The sequence below is a fragment of the Grammomys surdaster genome, unplaced genomic scaffold (assembly GCF_004785775.1).
Source record: "Grammomys surdaster isolate TR1022 unplaced genomic scaffold, NIH_TR_1.0 125049, whole genome shotgun sequence".
NCBI lineage: Eukaryota > Metazoa > Chordata > Mammalia > Rodentia > Muridae > Grammomys > Grammomys surdaster.
This window is the reverse complement of record NW_021619961.1, coordinates 1-16,151: the sequence shown is the minus strand read 5'-3', so window position 1 is coordinate 16,151 and position 16,151 is coordinate 1. Positions and strand designations below refer to the sequence as shown.

Below are 16,151 nucleotides of genomic sequence, written 5' to 3'. Positions count from 1 at the left end.
CCTACAGAGCAGTTCTTTACTATGTGGAGTGTGATAGTTACCTTTTTGCTCTAGGAGTGTTTTCATGGTTCTTGCTATCAGTAGTGAAATGTGTAACTAAGACTGAGCCATCAGGAATTGGAGTGTCCATGGAGGAAATCCCAGAGTGCCAGTCTTCCTCTATACGATGTGTACTGGCATGTAAATGGCACTCCACTTAATGAGTGAAGTCCACTCCTTGAGTACAGGATGCTCTGAGAACAGTTAAAGGTATAAAGATTGGGTCTAGGGGTCTCAAGAAAGTAACCGCACAATTATGGAAGGGAGCTGGTGGTGGCACGCCTTTAATCCCAGCACTTGGGAAACAGAGGCAGGCGGATCTCTGTGAATTGGAGAAGGTCCTGGCCTGCACACACACACACACACACACACACACACACACACACACACACACACAGAGAGAGAGAGAGAGAGAGAGAGAGAGAGAGAGAGAGAGAGAGAGAGAGAGAGAAAGAGAGAGAATGAATGAATTTCAGGACAGCCAGGGTTACCCAGAGCAATCCTGTCTTGAAGAATCAAAATCAAACAAAACTAAACCAAAAATTATGGAAAGGAAAAAGTTTTAACTTCTAGAGAAAGGTGCATAAGCAAGCAAGCAAGCAAGCAAGCAAGGTGTCCCAGTGGATTTCTAGTCCTAAAGCAGCTAGTGCTGCTTACTCTTATGAGATTGGCTAGAGGCAGGTGGATCTCTGAGTTCGAGGCCAGCCTGGTCTACAGAGTGAGTTCCAGGACAGCCTGGGCTATAAAGAGAAACCCTGTCTTGAAAAACCAAAAAAAAAAAAAAAAAAAAAAAAAGATTGGCTAAGTTAAGGCAGAGCAGTTGACATGCAGGATGAAGCCGTGAGCAGACAAAGCAGCCTCAAGAACACACTTTAGTTGCAGGACAGTGCTGACTCGGGAGGGGGTTTTGCCAAATCTTTTCCTATGTAACCTGTGACAGTAAAGGCAGTGTAGGCTGGAGAGATGGCTCAGCGGTTAGGAGCACTGACTGCTCTTTCTGGAGGTTCTGAGTTCTTTCCCAGTGACCACATGGTGGCTTACAGCTATCTGTGGTGGGATCCAGTGTCCTCTGGTGTGTCTGAAGACAGCTACAGTGTACTCATATACATTAAATAAATAATATTTTTTTAAAAACCAAAAAATTAAAAAAAAAGGCAGTATATTTCTCTCTCATTCCCCACAGTTGTACAGACAAATTTTGCAGTGTTTGAGAGTAGCCTGTGAGAGATGGGGGTGTTGGCAAGAGGCTGTGGAGGTGTTGGCCACTGTTAGGTGTAGGAAGAGATGCAATCGAGGCTCAGGTGGCTGGGCAGCCAGAGCGAAGCCTGAGGGAGTATGAGGGAAAAGGAGATGCAGTTAGCATATCCTGGTGGCCTCTGACTTGTCAGGTCAAATAGATAAAAGACAGGAGATCATGGAAGTGTTGGTTTGTCATTCCGTACAGCTGGGGACCAACGGGAAAAGAGTACAAATTAGATCTGTGCTAAGAAGCCCTTCCTGGGATCCAAGAACCTGGAACTTATGGGAAGAATAGGAGAGAGGGGAGGAAAACATGCAACAGGGAGAGAAAGTGACCCTTGCGTAGGAACTTTAAAAGAGAAATGGGGGAATCTGTGATCTGACGCGCACATGGGGGCCTTAACAACTGTCTAGTACAGGAAACCATGACAGTCAGGAAATACTGCCCCTGAGCTGCTCCAATTGGGGAGGATGTCTAAACAATGATAGAAAACTTGCAACAGCTTGACTACTGAGGCTGTGGGTTAGAGGGACAGATGCGATCCATCTAACCAATGTGGTGGCAGAAAAACGGAGCAATGCAATGACCTCCTTAAGACAAATGAGTTGTCACCCTAGACAGTATGAGGAAAACCAGCTCTTGAACAGGTAAAGCCTGTAGGAACACTTGGCCATCTCCATCTGAGATCCCTGCAAATATCAGGAGATGGAGGGCCATAGAGGAAGGGGGGGTATTACTGAAGAGACTGGGTGAAGCTGTGATTGATCTTCAGTTCACCAGGCAAAAAAGAACCATGTCCACCTGGCAATTAAAAAGGAAGTTGTTTCAGCAAGACTAGGATGGATTTAGTGGCTCTGTTGAGTCTTACTATGGGATGTGATCTTGAAGTAGAGAGGCTTTGGCAGACATGAGTGACCAAGACCAGCACTTGAACTTGTAAAGTGGTGAAGCAATATTGGAGGAGGAGGAGGAGGAAGAGGAGGAAGAGGAGGAAGAGGAGGAGGAGGAGGAGGAGGAGGAGGAGGAGGAGGAGTTGACATCCAAGGAAAAGTCGTCCAAGAGGTCTATACAGGTCACTTGTAGGCAAAATATTGCAAGATCTGGGTCAAGTTGGCATTCTTAAGAGAAAAACTGGCAAAACTCCAAATGTGTTACGTAGTTTCCAGAAGCCTGACCAAACAGTTCATAGACAACGTTAACAATGACACCATTTCTAGTAGGAAATAATGTTGGGGGTGGAAGTTATTCACATGGTCTGGGGCCCTCACAGAAGCCAGGCGTGGCTAAGACAATGGAGGTAACTACAGCTGTAGTACCCACCCACACCCTAACAGACTAAGGGTTCTCACAGAAGCCAGGTGTGGCTGAGAGAAAGGCAGTGACACTAACTGCATCCCAGAGCCTGTCTGATCAAGGAGCCAACTCAAATGACAAGAGCTCAGCCCTGCTTCTCCTTGTGTGTCATAGCCGTCTGAGCCAGCCCTTCCGAATGCATCAGAGGTGGGAAATGCACAGTGGCCCCATATACAACACCAACAGGTATGCTAACATGGGCAGGGGACATGGCAAGGGGCCCCACCCCTACATGACAAACTAGAGCCAATTAACAACTGTAGAGAGAGGGAAAATTAGTTTCCAGAGATGAGTCCCCTAATTGGTTATCTAATACTGACTGGTCAGTCCTAAATGCATACATGGACAAGCTACAGCAAAGGAGCAACCAGCAAATTGCTGTGAACCAAGTTGTCATTTGCAGATTCCCTAACAGGTTGTTAAGTGCTGTTAGATACTGCAACACTAAAGAGTTTGGTAGAGGAAGCTGTTCTAAGTTACCTGGAGACCAGAAAGGTTGCAGAGACTGAAAATTGCTTATTGTGCTAATCCAACCTCTAAATGGCTGGTTCTCACCCTTCCTAAAGCTGAGATCCTTTAACACAGTTCCTCATGTTGTGGTGACCCCCGACCATACAAGGATTTCATTGCTACTGCATTGTACTACTGTTATAAATCATAATGTATTTATCTGATATAAAGGACAACTGATATGCTAGCCAAAGGCATGATGACCCACAGGTTGAGAACCATTGCTCTAATTGATGACAACTTAAAATTTCTTTTTCCTTTCTGCTTTTTTCCTTTGTCTTGTTTTGTTGTTTTGATCCTGGGTTTCTCATAGCCCTGGTTGGTCTTGAACTTCCCAAGGATGACCTTGAACTCCTGATCTTGTTGCTTCCACCTAGTGCTGGGATTACAGACCTGCACTACCACACCCAGCAGCTATCAGTGTTCTGTTGCCAGTATAGCAAAGTGTTACAGTCTTAGGGGCTTAAACACTGTCTGAAATTTAAGTCAAAAGTCCAACCCAGCTCTCAATCATCTAAACATAACAGGACATTGAGAAGGCTGCCTTTCTAGAAGTTTTAGAGAGAAAGCCTTGCTTTCCTTCTCTCCTGCCTTGTCTGCCTTTGACTCCCTCCCTTGTGCCCAAAGCTCCGAGTAGCAAATGGGTTCTGTCACTGCTACTTCTTTGCTGTTAGAGAAACAGGCCGACAGGCCGAGTTGGTGGTTGTTAGTCGTTCAAGGGTGTTGTTTGCAGTTTGTTAGTATGCGTGTTCAAAGAAGAAACAAAAGGAAAGAAATTAGATTCATTAGATTCAGGGATTCTCTCTCTCTCTCTCTCTCTCTCTCTCTCTCTCTCTCTCTCTCTCTCTCTCTCCCTCCCTCCCTCCCTCCCTCCCCCCCCCCTCCTATCCAGTATTAGGGAGTGAAGCTAGTGGTGGAGATCAAGGGTGGGAAAAAAGACTCCACAGAGTAGCAGAAAGTATCTAGTATCTACAGGAGAGTGCTTGCCTAGCATTCATGAAGCCTAGGGTTCAACCCCAGCAACACATAAACTAGAGAAGTGGTGTGTTACTGAGATTCCAGTGCTTGGGAGGTATATGCAGGAAGAGGAGAAGTTCAAGGTCATTTGAATTTAACCTGAACTATATGACCCTATCTGTCCAAAAACCAACAGCAGCAACAACAAAACAACCTCAAACAAACAGACCTGGGTTTAATCTATCACTTAGTGCCTAAGGAATAGAGGAACGGGCCCCATTAGTAAACAGAGACTTGAGCTCAGGCCAGCCTGAGGAGAGGGCTTGTGTGTGTGTGTGTGTGTGTGTGTGTGTGTGTGTGTGTGTGTATGTTTTTCCCGCCCTTTGGCAGAAATGATGATCTTATTCCAGAGTTGTTAGTGAAGCGCTTGCTATCAATGAGCTGGGAGACAGACCTCAGTTCCCTTCAGAGAACAAGTTCACACATTCTCCAGGGCAGCCCACAGCCAGCAAGCCGCCCTAATCATGCAGGAGTACAAGGCCCAGGCACTCTTCTCCCTTCTTGAGGCTACTTTGAAGTGAACATTCTAGCTCCAGATTGCTGGACAAGCCAGTCCTTACCCCCTACATCTCTGCTTACCATTTCCTTCTTCCAATTCCAGCTTCCCCTCAACTCCAACAAGTCCATGGTGAGGGGATCTGTTGCTCACTGATACACGTCATGCCTTTCCTAGAGACACACTCTAGTGTGTCAGAGGAATCTGGCCCTTTTCACTAGGTCAATAGTCAGGTTTCAGAGCCTCAGGGCCAAGCTGAGGTTAAGTACAGGGAAGCGAACTATGGAAACCAGCTGCTCACGCCTTGCTCCTTTGTTCTGCTCACCTCTGAGCGAAGCTAAGGTTAGAAACACTCATCCTGAACCCCAGTACTAAACAGTGCAGGGCCACCAGATACAATATTCATGCTTACATCTGCGAACCATTTCACAGTGCTGTTGATTCCAGTAACAGAAAAGGAAAATACACTATTTTGCCAAAGCAAACAAAGTTTAGTGATTTTATTTCAGGTCAATTAGCCCCCATTAACATCCCTAGAACAGTCAAAATATGCCAAGAAAAGAGAAAACCAAAACCAAAACTAAGCCATTTATCATATAAGCATTTTTTCTGTGATTAAATAATATACACATACTAACAAGAAGAAAAATCAGCACCTGTATTTTTAAATTTTACAAGTTTCTCCATTTATATCTTAGGTATTCTATAAAGCCCATATGCCTGTATATTTAGAAAGTAAATAAATGTAGGATCTGGATACATTTTTAATAGTAGATTGGAAACCTGTGAGATTAATTTTCAATGAGATCATCGATTTTATTTCATCTATGCAAACCACTTAATTAGAGAGAAAAAAATAAAGTAGTACTAAAATAGAAATTTCAAAATATTTAGCCAGAAAGACAATTGATATTTGTATGTTAAGACTCTATTTCATTTAAGTGGAACATGCGTCTCTTGCTCTCCTACCTAATATACCTCCAGCTAGCAACAAATGCAAGCTACGTGCGATCAGAGGTTAAGCTTATTATCTGCTGCATTAAATAAACCTTATTTAGGTAACTGCTTTGAACACTTCGTAGGCTCTAGTCCTTCTTACAGTTTCCAGATATTGATTTTTAAATCTTCACAAACTTCTCAGGAGGCCAAGCAGAATCAGGCCACTGACCCAGCAGGCCTTTCCCTATGATAGCCACCTGCCTTCCCCAGACCAGCCTGTCAATAAGAACTTAAGGAGAGCCTGCTGTGGGCCCTTGGCCTGCACCAGGGCTGTGCAGCAGACTCCGCAGAAACAAGAGATTAAGTTTGCCTGGAGCGCACATCTAGATTAGCATATCCTGTAAGCATGTCAGCCAGCTTGTATTAACTTCTTATTTATCAGCAACAACGGAAAAGTGATTTTCTAGGAGTCCCATAGCTTTTGATGCTTTTTTTTTTAACTAGTGGGGAAAACTCTCATTAATAATAACTTTTTTAAAAAAGACAACATTTATGTAGAATTGGGTAGGCTAGCCTCCAGAGGTTTGTATATTCATAGAAGAGGTTTTAAATCACAAAGAACCAGATGTGTTTCATAATTATTCAGACACCAAGGTACAACATTTCTCATCCTTCACGATTTAAGAGTAAAATGTCAGGACATTTTTGTGATTTCCTCTAACCAGTAACACAGGAGGGAGGTTCTTGGTCAGGATTTCTAACCACGCCATGTACAACAAATCCGAAATAGATCCTTTTCTTGCCACTGGAAGGCTCCTGACAACAGGGAAGAAAAATTAAAACCAAAGAGAAAGTTACAGCCAGTAGGGACATTATCTGCACTTCTGAATTAGTAATGAAAGGTTTATCATGCACCCCCTCAGAGATAAGCACTGCAGTTACTTTGACTACAGAATTGATGCATTTTTCAGATAATGCAAATATCTATAAATGAGAAAAGTGGCTTAGTTGTTATACAGACAAAATATAATTGTAACTTCTAATTTTTCATTAAATAAAGAATCTAATCAAAAGATATCCATCCATCATATGGAGGCAGTTACTATTGCCTTCCATATTTCCTGTTTCTTGGAGGGGACATTAGATGTAGTGGTCCTCCAGGCCACACCGTACTTTAAGATACATACATCTTCACATTTGGGTTAGTTCATGAGGTCAAAATGAAGTCGTTGGACACATTCCCATTTTTAGCACCAATCTTCATTTCATGAGTAATATTTTCAGTAGGCATTTTCCTAACATTGGTAGGGCCATGTGATAAAGAATGACAATAGAAAAGCTCATGGCCTTTTGTCTTTGGTGACTTCTTCCCACACTGTACAGAGAGTCAGTCATGGACACACATAGCTCGGGAAGAACCCACTATGGAAGATGCTTGTGAGCTCCATGGTCCACTTGGGCTATTGGGAGGGAATTTCAGAGTTTAGGCTTCTGCAGCCTGATCCGTATGGGCCCATAAGGATAGCATCAGTCCAACATGGACACATGTTCCCAGCCCCATGAATGTTGCTGGATGGCTAGAAAACCCAAGCAAGTTCTGCTGAAGTCCCCAGGATTCTGTCATCCTGTCTTATGGTGACATTTATCTTCCTTCACTGTCTGAACTCCTACACGAGCCAACATATCTTAAAACAAAACAAAACAAAAAACCCCAAAAACTTCCCACTGGAAGAGTCATGGGCCTTTAGTCTGATTAGCCCACTCACCCTACCCCTCCTTCCTACCAATCATAACTGCAGAGCAACACTTACAACACAATGAGGTTGGCAGCTCTGGAATGTTCCTGTAAGAGCTCGTTCAGTCGAACTTGGCGGTAACTCTGTGGACAGTATTTAGACTGAGTTGAGTGCAAGTCTACCAGAATTCTGAATGAGAATCTATCTTCTCACCTCAAGTCATGGATAAGCAGAAGATGTCATTTTAAAAAGTCATTTCTAGAAATAAATAAGGTGTGCTTTGAAAAATGACTATTTAATGTTGCAAAGCTTCATGGGAAATTTTAGAAATGTAAAGTGAGTCTGGATTGTCAGTGTGATATGGTGGCTTATTAGATTTTAGGGGTATAGAGAAAACAAGACAGATGGCCAAATCAAAAAAGACTAGAACAGAGAGTTTGGGAACAGACTTTCATTTGAAGAAAACTAATTGAATCCTGCTATTACTTTGATAGCCTAACAAGATAGGTTCTGATCTATTCTGTTTCCTTTATACTTCCTGACAATATTCATACGGGACTGGTTCGAGTAATAAGCCACCAGTAAACTCATTAGAAAATTATTTTGTAGTGATGAGAATAATACTTTTGTATTTCACTGGTTCAGAACCAGCCTCAGGTGTGTGCATTGCTTATACACTGTATTTCTGTAAAAACTGGGTACTCAATCCCATGCACAATTTATTGTTCTATTCCAGGGTTGTTTTACTAATGCTGGAAGAATTTAATATTTTCGTTCTCTTAAGTTTCCCAGCTGAGATCCTAATACAGTTTACAGTTTATCTATGTTTGTAGTTTAGAAGTTCCTGTGGTCCTTGTCCTTTAATGTTCAATTAAGATGTTGAGTTTTGTACTTAGATTGGCATCCCTGTTTTTGTTTTTCCATTATCAGTACTACCCACTAGTTTAAGTACAGGCTACAGAGAAATTTCTGGTTGTTCTCTGTTCACCTCAGGTTGGCCTGGGGGTTGTGATCCTCTTGCCTTAGCCTCCAGAGTGTTGGGCTTATAGGCTACCAAGGAAAACTCAGCCATTTTCATCCATCTCATGATGTGTATGCCAGGTTCAGCTTATACACACACACGCACACACACACACACACACACACACACACACACACACACACACTTATTTTATTATTCCTGTATGTGTACTCCACTGTTTGTAGATGGAGGAGGACAACTTTTTACGAATATATTTTCTGCTTGCACAGTGAGACCTGGGGATTGAACTCAGGACATCTGATAAGCTATCTTGCTAGCACCAGGTACAACATCTGTATTCTTTATTCTAAGCAATACATCATAAATTTCTGTAGATATTTTTGCTAGTTTTTCACAGCTATGTTTAATAGGTTGAAGGTGTTTGCTAATGTTTCAATTGTGTTAAACTTGCCTTTACTACATTGCATGATTAATGACTTATTTTAGATTATTAAAAATAAATTTCAAAGGAGCTATCACAATATGAACCAATAACTTGTTCTGTTAACTTAAAAATAAGTTATTTTCTAGAAAAAAAAGAAAACATTTTCTAAATGATTATATCCAGTCATATGATTGAAAAGCACCTAAAAATGCAGAGTGTGCAGGAAGGCAGGTTGACCAGATGTCTCATTTCTTGAACTCAAACCTGTTACCTCTTTGATCTAATTAGACAGTAAAGTGAAAACTTAGAAAGACAAGTCCTTACCTTTTCCTTGACTGCTTCCAGTTCTGCATCTGTAATTTTCCATGGACTTTCTCTTTTTAATTTCTCAGCAGTGGTCAAATCTTTGTGGCTTTCATGGAGCCGATAAGGTTCAATCATCTCTTCAAAGACTTTCCAGCTGAAATTGGAATTGTAAAGGAGGCCTCACAGTGGGGAATGGACTCATTATTTCACAGATGCATGGAATCAGAGCTGAATGGTATGCAAATCTTTTAAGAGTCATCTTTGCAGGGAACTTACAATGAGGAAACCATGGGTACAGCACTCCCTCAGTGGTGAAAGCAAGCAGTGGTGTGTTTGAGGCCTTGTTTGTTTGCGAGTATCATCAGTATTATTAATTCATGAGCACATAGATAGTAATTACTGCACAGATATGGTTTCTGCATAATGTGGTTAAAGCCACACTTATGCTGTACACACTTAAGTCCACACCTGACTTTTCATTTGCTTGTTATGCTGATCAATGGGAGACTATCAGTTTTTGTAGTTGAGAGATGACCTCTATTCATTGAGAGCTGGGGACCCTCCACATCGGCAGTCAACTAACAATGCCCACCATTAAGGAGGCTTTGGACAAATAGGAAAATAGCCTGGGCTCCCACAGGCTTAACACTTCTTGTGCAAAAATGTCTGCCAAAAATAATGGTGTCCTTGTCCTGGTGTTTGATGTTGCTGTCTGAGATTTTCAAATGACTATTATTCATGTTTGTGTTAAGTGAGAGGACAAAAATCAATAACATTTAATGCCTAAAAATCTGAGGCCATCTTAGGACATCTAAAAATAAATCATTGAAGAGAAAGCAAGAAGCTGTGTGTGAGAGCTATGGAACATTTAAAAATTGCAAGGAGAATCTCATTCTTGTCTTACATGATAATCTCTTAAGATTTATTCTTCAAACCACAGCACAAAGTAAAGCTTATAATTTATGAAAGGAGTTGTCTTCAGAGCTCTGCTGGAGAAGGTCTTGACTATGAATAATTTTCTTTGGTTTTATATAATTTAGCTTACTTACAATTTAGTAACTTTGGGATGAATGATAATTAGAATCCATACACTTTGGGGTTAAGACATTAAAATACGAAGTGATGAATTTAATTATCTCATCAGTTGGCCTGATTTAGGATTTGCAGATAATAGTGCAGAGATTACAAAGGAGTAAAATTGTCTCTGCCAGTAAGCCTCTGTTAAGGACTGAAAAGATACTAAGTGCCATAGATTTCTATTGTGCTGACTCTCAGAAAGTCGGGGAGAGGATGGATGAGCAAGAGAACTGGAGTGACCCTATTATTCTTTCAACAATACTTCCATTTGCTGCTACTTCCAACAGCATCACCCTTTAGAAGGCTGTAAAGACAGTCAATAAGATGCAGGGTCCAACCTCAGATCCTGGATTCTTGCTTTAGTTATTGCTCTAACTCTTGTCCTTGGTATAGCTAACCTGGTCTATAGAAGGGAGTGACAATGGCCACTGGTAGTCTTAGGAGAGCAGCAGATGGTGTGGATGAGTGCCTTGGGAAAGTAAGGCACCACCATGTTGACCAGCTCCAGAACTTAGTTTTAATGTGGAAAGCACTGTTTTAACTCTACATGTTCTTACTTTTGTAGAGTTAGATTCTCTCTGCACCAATATACACCCAGTATTGTGGCGCCTACCATGGAAGGCCCTGTGGTAAGCCCTGACTTCAATGACTAGAAAGAGACACTTTCTCTCCTACTGAACATGGGAACAAGTATGTAGTCCTAGTTGCTATTGTCAGTCATCTTGCTTTGGTAAGCTAAATAAACTTTGATTGACAGCTTTATACAAGAAGATAGAATAGGAAGAATGGAAGAGAATCAGTACTTTGTTATAAAGTTTATTTTCAAGGTCGTTTAATTGAAAGCCAGCCTACCCTTGTATTTGACTGTGTATAACAATCATGTCTGTCACCTGAATCACTATGAGGTTTTCTCTCATTTGCATTTTAAACATGGCTAAAGGACATTGCATTGTGAGGAAACTGTCTTTGCCCATTCCTCCTCTGATTGCTTGTCCCGAGATGGCCCTTTTGCTGTCCCAACCAGGTGATCCTAAAGCAGCACATTTTTCCACCCTCCTTTCCCTTATTTCTCTTTCCTTTTTTAAAATTGAAAGCAAGAGAAAGATTTATTTAGTTTTATTTTATACGTATGGGTGTTTTGACTGTATGCATGTCTATACACTACATATGCCCAATACCCAGGGTCAGCAGAACAGGTCATTAGAACCAGAGTTATAGATTGTTATTAGGACTACCATGTAGGTCCTAAGAATTTAATCCTGGTCCTCTGGAAGGACAGCCAGTGGTCTTAATGCTGAGCCATCTCTTCAGGCCCCAAGTGATTTTTTTTAAAAAGTACCTTTCCATTGACTCTCAGACATATCTGTAATATCTGCTGTTAAATATAAATGAGGTTTAATTCAGCATTTTAAAATTAACTATTAACTGTCCTACATTCTACGTCATTTTCTTCATACCAAGGTTTAGCATTAACTGCAGAAAGCTTTTCTTGAGACAGGAAAGGGAAGGAGGAAAATGATACATTTTCATTTCACAAATAGGATATAAATTTAAATTTTTCTCCTTGGTTGGTCTACATAAGGTTTCTTCTTTCACAATAATCTTTAATAGTGTTTCTTTTTCTTTTATTCTTTCTTTCTTTTTTTTAATTACTCTAGCATCTAGTATCTTTAAGCTAAATTATCTGGTTAATTGCCTTCAGTTTCTTCTTGATTTCCATATAAAGATTGTTGTCTTTGGCCCATGACATTTAATTCAGTTTATACAACAAAAATGGAATCTAACCACAATATATCCTACATTTCTCATGCTCAATTATTTTCTCATTTAGTTGGCTTTTGTTCTGTCAAATGCCTCTGTGGTAACAACATTTCACAGTTATTAAAAGATTTACCAAAGGTAATTGTAAGATAATTTAACACTACTCTCCACAAGCAAATCACTGACTTTGTATAACACCAGGTGAGCAAGACAAAAATAGTGATCTGGGGATAGTTGTTAATGGTGACAAAGACTGCTCAGCCATGAAGACCACCATGGGTGCTGAAATTGGGAGAATATTCTTCCCCACCCCTTCTCTAAGATTTGTTTATTCACATATTTTGTGCATATGGGTGCTCTGACTCCAAGAATACCAGAAGAGGAAATCAGATCCCATACAGATGGTTGTGAGCTACCATGTGGGTGCTGGGAATTGAACTTAGATCCTTTGTAAGAGTAGCTAGTGCTTTTAACTGCTGAGCCATCTCTCCAGTCACTGGGCCAGTATTCTCTTGATGGCTTAGATCAGTGGCCTGCGGCTGCATCCATCTAGAAGAGCACTACCCACTTTGCTGCCAGAAGCCATGGGTGCCATGGACCAAATGACTGCTTTCTGTTCTAAACTAGGGCCATTTTCAAAGCCTGGGGTGTGAGTTGCCAGCAGGGTTCTTGGCATTTTACAAAGCAATTTGGCTGAAGGAGGGTAGATGGGTGAGAGATGAGGATGGCTCTTCTGCACCCTCCTTCTGGAAGATGGCCTCTTTTCTCAGGACAGTGTACAGTAGGCACCACAATTATTTTACCTTAGTAAAAATGAATGTATCTTCTCTGCAACTTTGATACAGCTGGGAGAAAGACTGCAAAACTCTGAAATCTAATTTATTGGTTTTACGGAAGGGAAGTAATTCTCTTTGAGGAGGAGGATGACATTGTGTGAGAGACTACAATGGTATCTGGAATAAAATTTAGACACAGGACAAAATGAAAATGCCCCAAGAAGAAGATATCATGGGTCAAAGGTCATAGTAAGACAACGTGTGTCTGTATTGTGACAAGTAGGTACTCCCAGAATGGAGTGGCAAGTTCATAAAAGTAATATATCACATGCTCAGTGACAGAACAGAAAGTATAAGGACACAGGGCAGTGGATGTAGCAGCTGAATGGAGGCTAGGATAGCTAACACTGAAGGAAACAGGACTCTCTGAGAAGAGAAAACCAGGTTGAGGAGGAAAAGACAAGGGAAATAAGTACTCATTTAGGAAGATAAGTAATGAAGACAAATTCCACTACTACAAGTCTAATTCGGATGACTAATTTGTGCTCAGCATAGAACAGGGACTTAAAAGAGAGGCAGTGGCTACCCCACCCCCCAGATTTTGGAAAGTGGCTTGACCATGATGTATGATGGATGATCTCTAAATCGTGCCACTAAGAGCTTCATGCTAAAACTTGTTCAGCTTGTTCTGTTATGAAGCATTGCTCTCTCTACCAATTGGAGCCACCCAATATTGCCTGTTAGGTCCCATGACTGAAATGCCACGAGCCATTGACCCAATGAACTACAACTCTTCAAGTGAAAAGAGATCTTATGACAATCCAGTTCTGATCAGAACAGTAGTCCCACTCACCAGAGGGAATTATAAATACATAGTTAAGTATACACAATCGTGAGTGCAGAAGCATAAGAATGTCAGGCATGTGAGGTATGTATGATACAGGGAAATGTTATAAAGCATTTCTGGTTAGCCCTATTTGTTTCAACTTTCTTATTAGAGAAGGTGCTTTGTAAAGCATTATACCTGACCTGTGGCCTTAGGGAGCTCATAGACATCCTAAACAATACAAAGTTCATCTGGTCAATAAAATGCATTGTAAGTCTTACTATTTTTAGATATTTATCAAGTTCATAAAAGAAACATATTACAAGAAGGGACGAGGTGAGAAGACTCAGGGATTGTAGAATGACAGCTTGTCAAGAACTGCCAGGGGCAGCAGAAACAAAGAAAGTCCTATAGGACTGTAGGACCCCAGGCACTTAGAAGCCTTCATGTGCCACTGTGTGGTTTTCTTTGTGGCCTCTAGTCTATTCTAAATCAAATGTATTAAATTGTATCCACAAGATACAGTAAATATAACTTACTATCAGCAACTGAAAACTTTCTGTAGTTGCTAAATTATAAGTCTAATCAGTTCATTTAATTTAAAATTGACCATAATTCTTGCCAATATCCTTGCACCTTTGAGATACCCTGTGCACATATAACCTGTGATACCAGTGGTTTTCAGATACTATTGTTATGAAATGCAAGGTTTGCAGCCCACTGCCAAAGTTCACATGGTGAAGCCTAAACCACCAATGTTGTGAAGTCTGGAGATGGGGACTTCAGGGGCCACTTAGCTTTAGATAGAGTCATAAGGATGGTGGTCCCATGAGGGAATTAATGCCCTAGTAGAAGAGAAAGAAATATCAGAATTCTTTCTTCATTGGATGTGAAAGTGACCAGCTTCAAGCTAGAAAGAGAATCCTCAACGGATACATATTCCAAAGCTCCTTCATCTTGGATTGCTTAGCCTACAGAACTGAGATACAAGTATCGGTAGGCCAAGCTGCCTGGCCTATGGCATTTTTGAATGGCTAAGATAGTAATGGGATTGAGAAACTCAACAACTGCCATGCTTTGAAGACATTTAAATTATTATCTCAACTCTGCCAGCTTTCTATTTCTTGGGAGTGGGGTTTATCACTGCTCTAGGTCTCAGATAGTTTTAGAGGCTCCATTAAAAGCTCACAGGCCCTAAGCATTGAGCCACTTAGTCCGTGGAACCAAAAGTCATCCTGGGATGGGGATCCTTTCCAAACCGTCTTCTCTCTATTAAAATGGACTGGGTGGTTCTGTGTCATAGTTAGTGAAAGCATTTCTTTAACATCTCTCAAGAAGTCATTACAGTAAACACATTACATTTTCACCCTTTGTTAAGCAACACAAGAAAGAGAAGCAGGGGTCAGCCAAGCTTGCTAAACAATTCATACCTCTCTTTGTTTGGCTTAATGTTGATGTCTCCAATTATATGGATGTCTGCAAATTTTATCCTAAATTTGCTGAGGAGAGAAGCCATTCTGAAAAGAGAGAGAGAAAAAAAATACCACATCACTAGTGCCTATGTAATTACTTTCTATTAAAAGTGCCTTTCTGTTTGAGTTAAGGTATCAAAAGCAATCAGTGTGGCTTTCAGACAGAGGCTTTTCAGTTTTGATTTGCATTAACAAACTTTATGGAAATGTTAAGCATTCCACTGAAGGCATAAAGCAACCCCATGCGGTCAGCCGAGGTGGCATATGCCTGCTATCTCAGTGCACTGAGGTAGGAGCACTGTGAGTTAGGCCACATTGGGTTTCACAGAGAATTCCAGGCCGGTGTGACATACTCACAGACACCTTCTCATAAAAATCAAATCCAAGAAATAAAAATAAGATCCAAGAGATAAAAATGAGAAATCCCAGTCCTACAGAGACCTGAGAGAGCAAATGGGACTCTGCGTTCATCTTCCTGAGGGAGAATGTGAAACTCTCCTTGTCACCAGCAAGACAGAACTCAGTAATTCTTGTTGAGGAAGCCTTTATAATGTTTTCAGCAGATGAATAGTACATGGCTATATGTTGTTCTACCCTGGAAATCGGTAATTATAACTTAAAGTTACAGAAATCTTGTAAAGGTGGTACCAAGATTCCCAGACTTGTCATTGGAATGATTTTCAGTTTGGCTTGTTATTCTCTGTGTTTCTTTCTCTTTATATCTATCTGTCTATCCACTTCTTAAGAGGAATTAATATATGCAATACTATTGTATGAGCATTGTAATGGTTTCCATTGAAAGTAAATATATAAATGTAATTATGTCCTAGCTATAAAATGTGAGTAAACCATAATTACATTCTCCTCAGAGGGAGAAGACACTATGAAAACCGATGGAACAACAGTCCTTTCTTTATTGCGGGCATCTGGGAGTCACGGAGCTCAGGATTTAAGTCTGCATGCCAGACCAAGAGCAGCTGGGGTCTCCCTAGGTTTCCCAGGGCAGTATGAGTAAGCCATGCTCTTGGATGTTGCTCTGCTCACATGAATGCTTCAGGTCCCAGTGGCTGCATTAACGAAAAATCTACAAAGATGTACGATGCAACTTTACTTTAAAAATCTCTGTCTCTGTCTGTCTGTCCCTCCCTCCCTCCCTCCCTCCCTCCCTCCCTCCCTCCCTCCCTCCCTCCCCTCCCT

At 41.1% G+C, this 16,151-nt stretch overlaps 1 protein-coding gene across 1 annotated transcript; it reads right to left on the bottom strand.

Annotated features, from left to right (window-relative positions):
- Nucleotides 1-5,140: 5,140 nt before the first annotated feature.
- On the bottom strand, nt 5,141-14,999 carry LOC114636910 (solute carrier family 12 member 1-like; the record flags this gene model as incomplete). The annotated part of the gene is made up of 4 exons (XM_028785008.1): nt 5,141-6,410; nt 7,406-7,473; nt 9,061-9,196; nt 14,913-14,999. Coding segments are annotated over 4 exons (427 nt in total), but the record flags the coding sequence as incomplete, so codon positions are not given.
- Nucleotides 15,000-16,151: the final 1,152 nt, after the last annotated feature.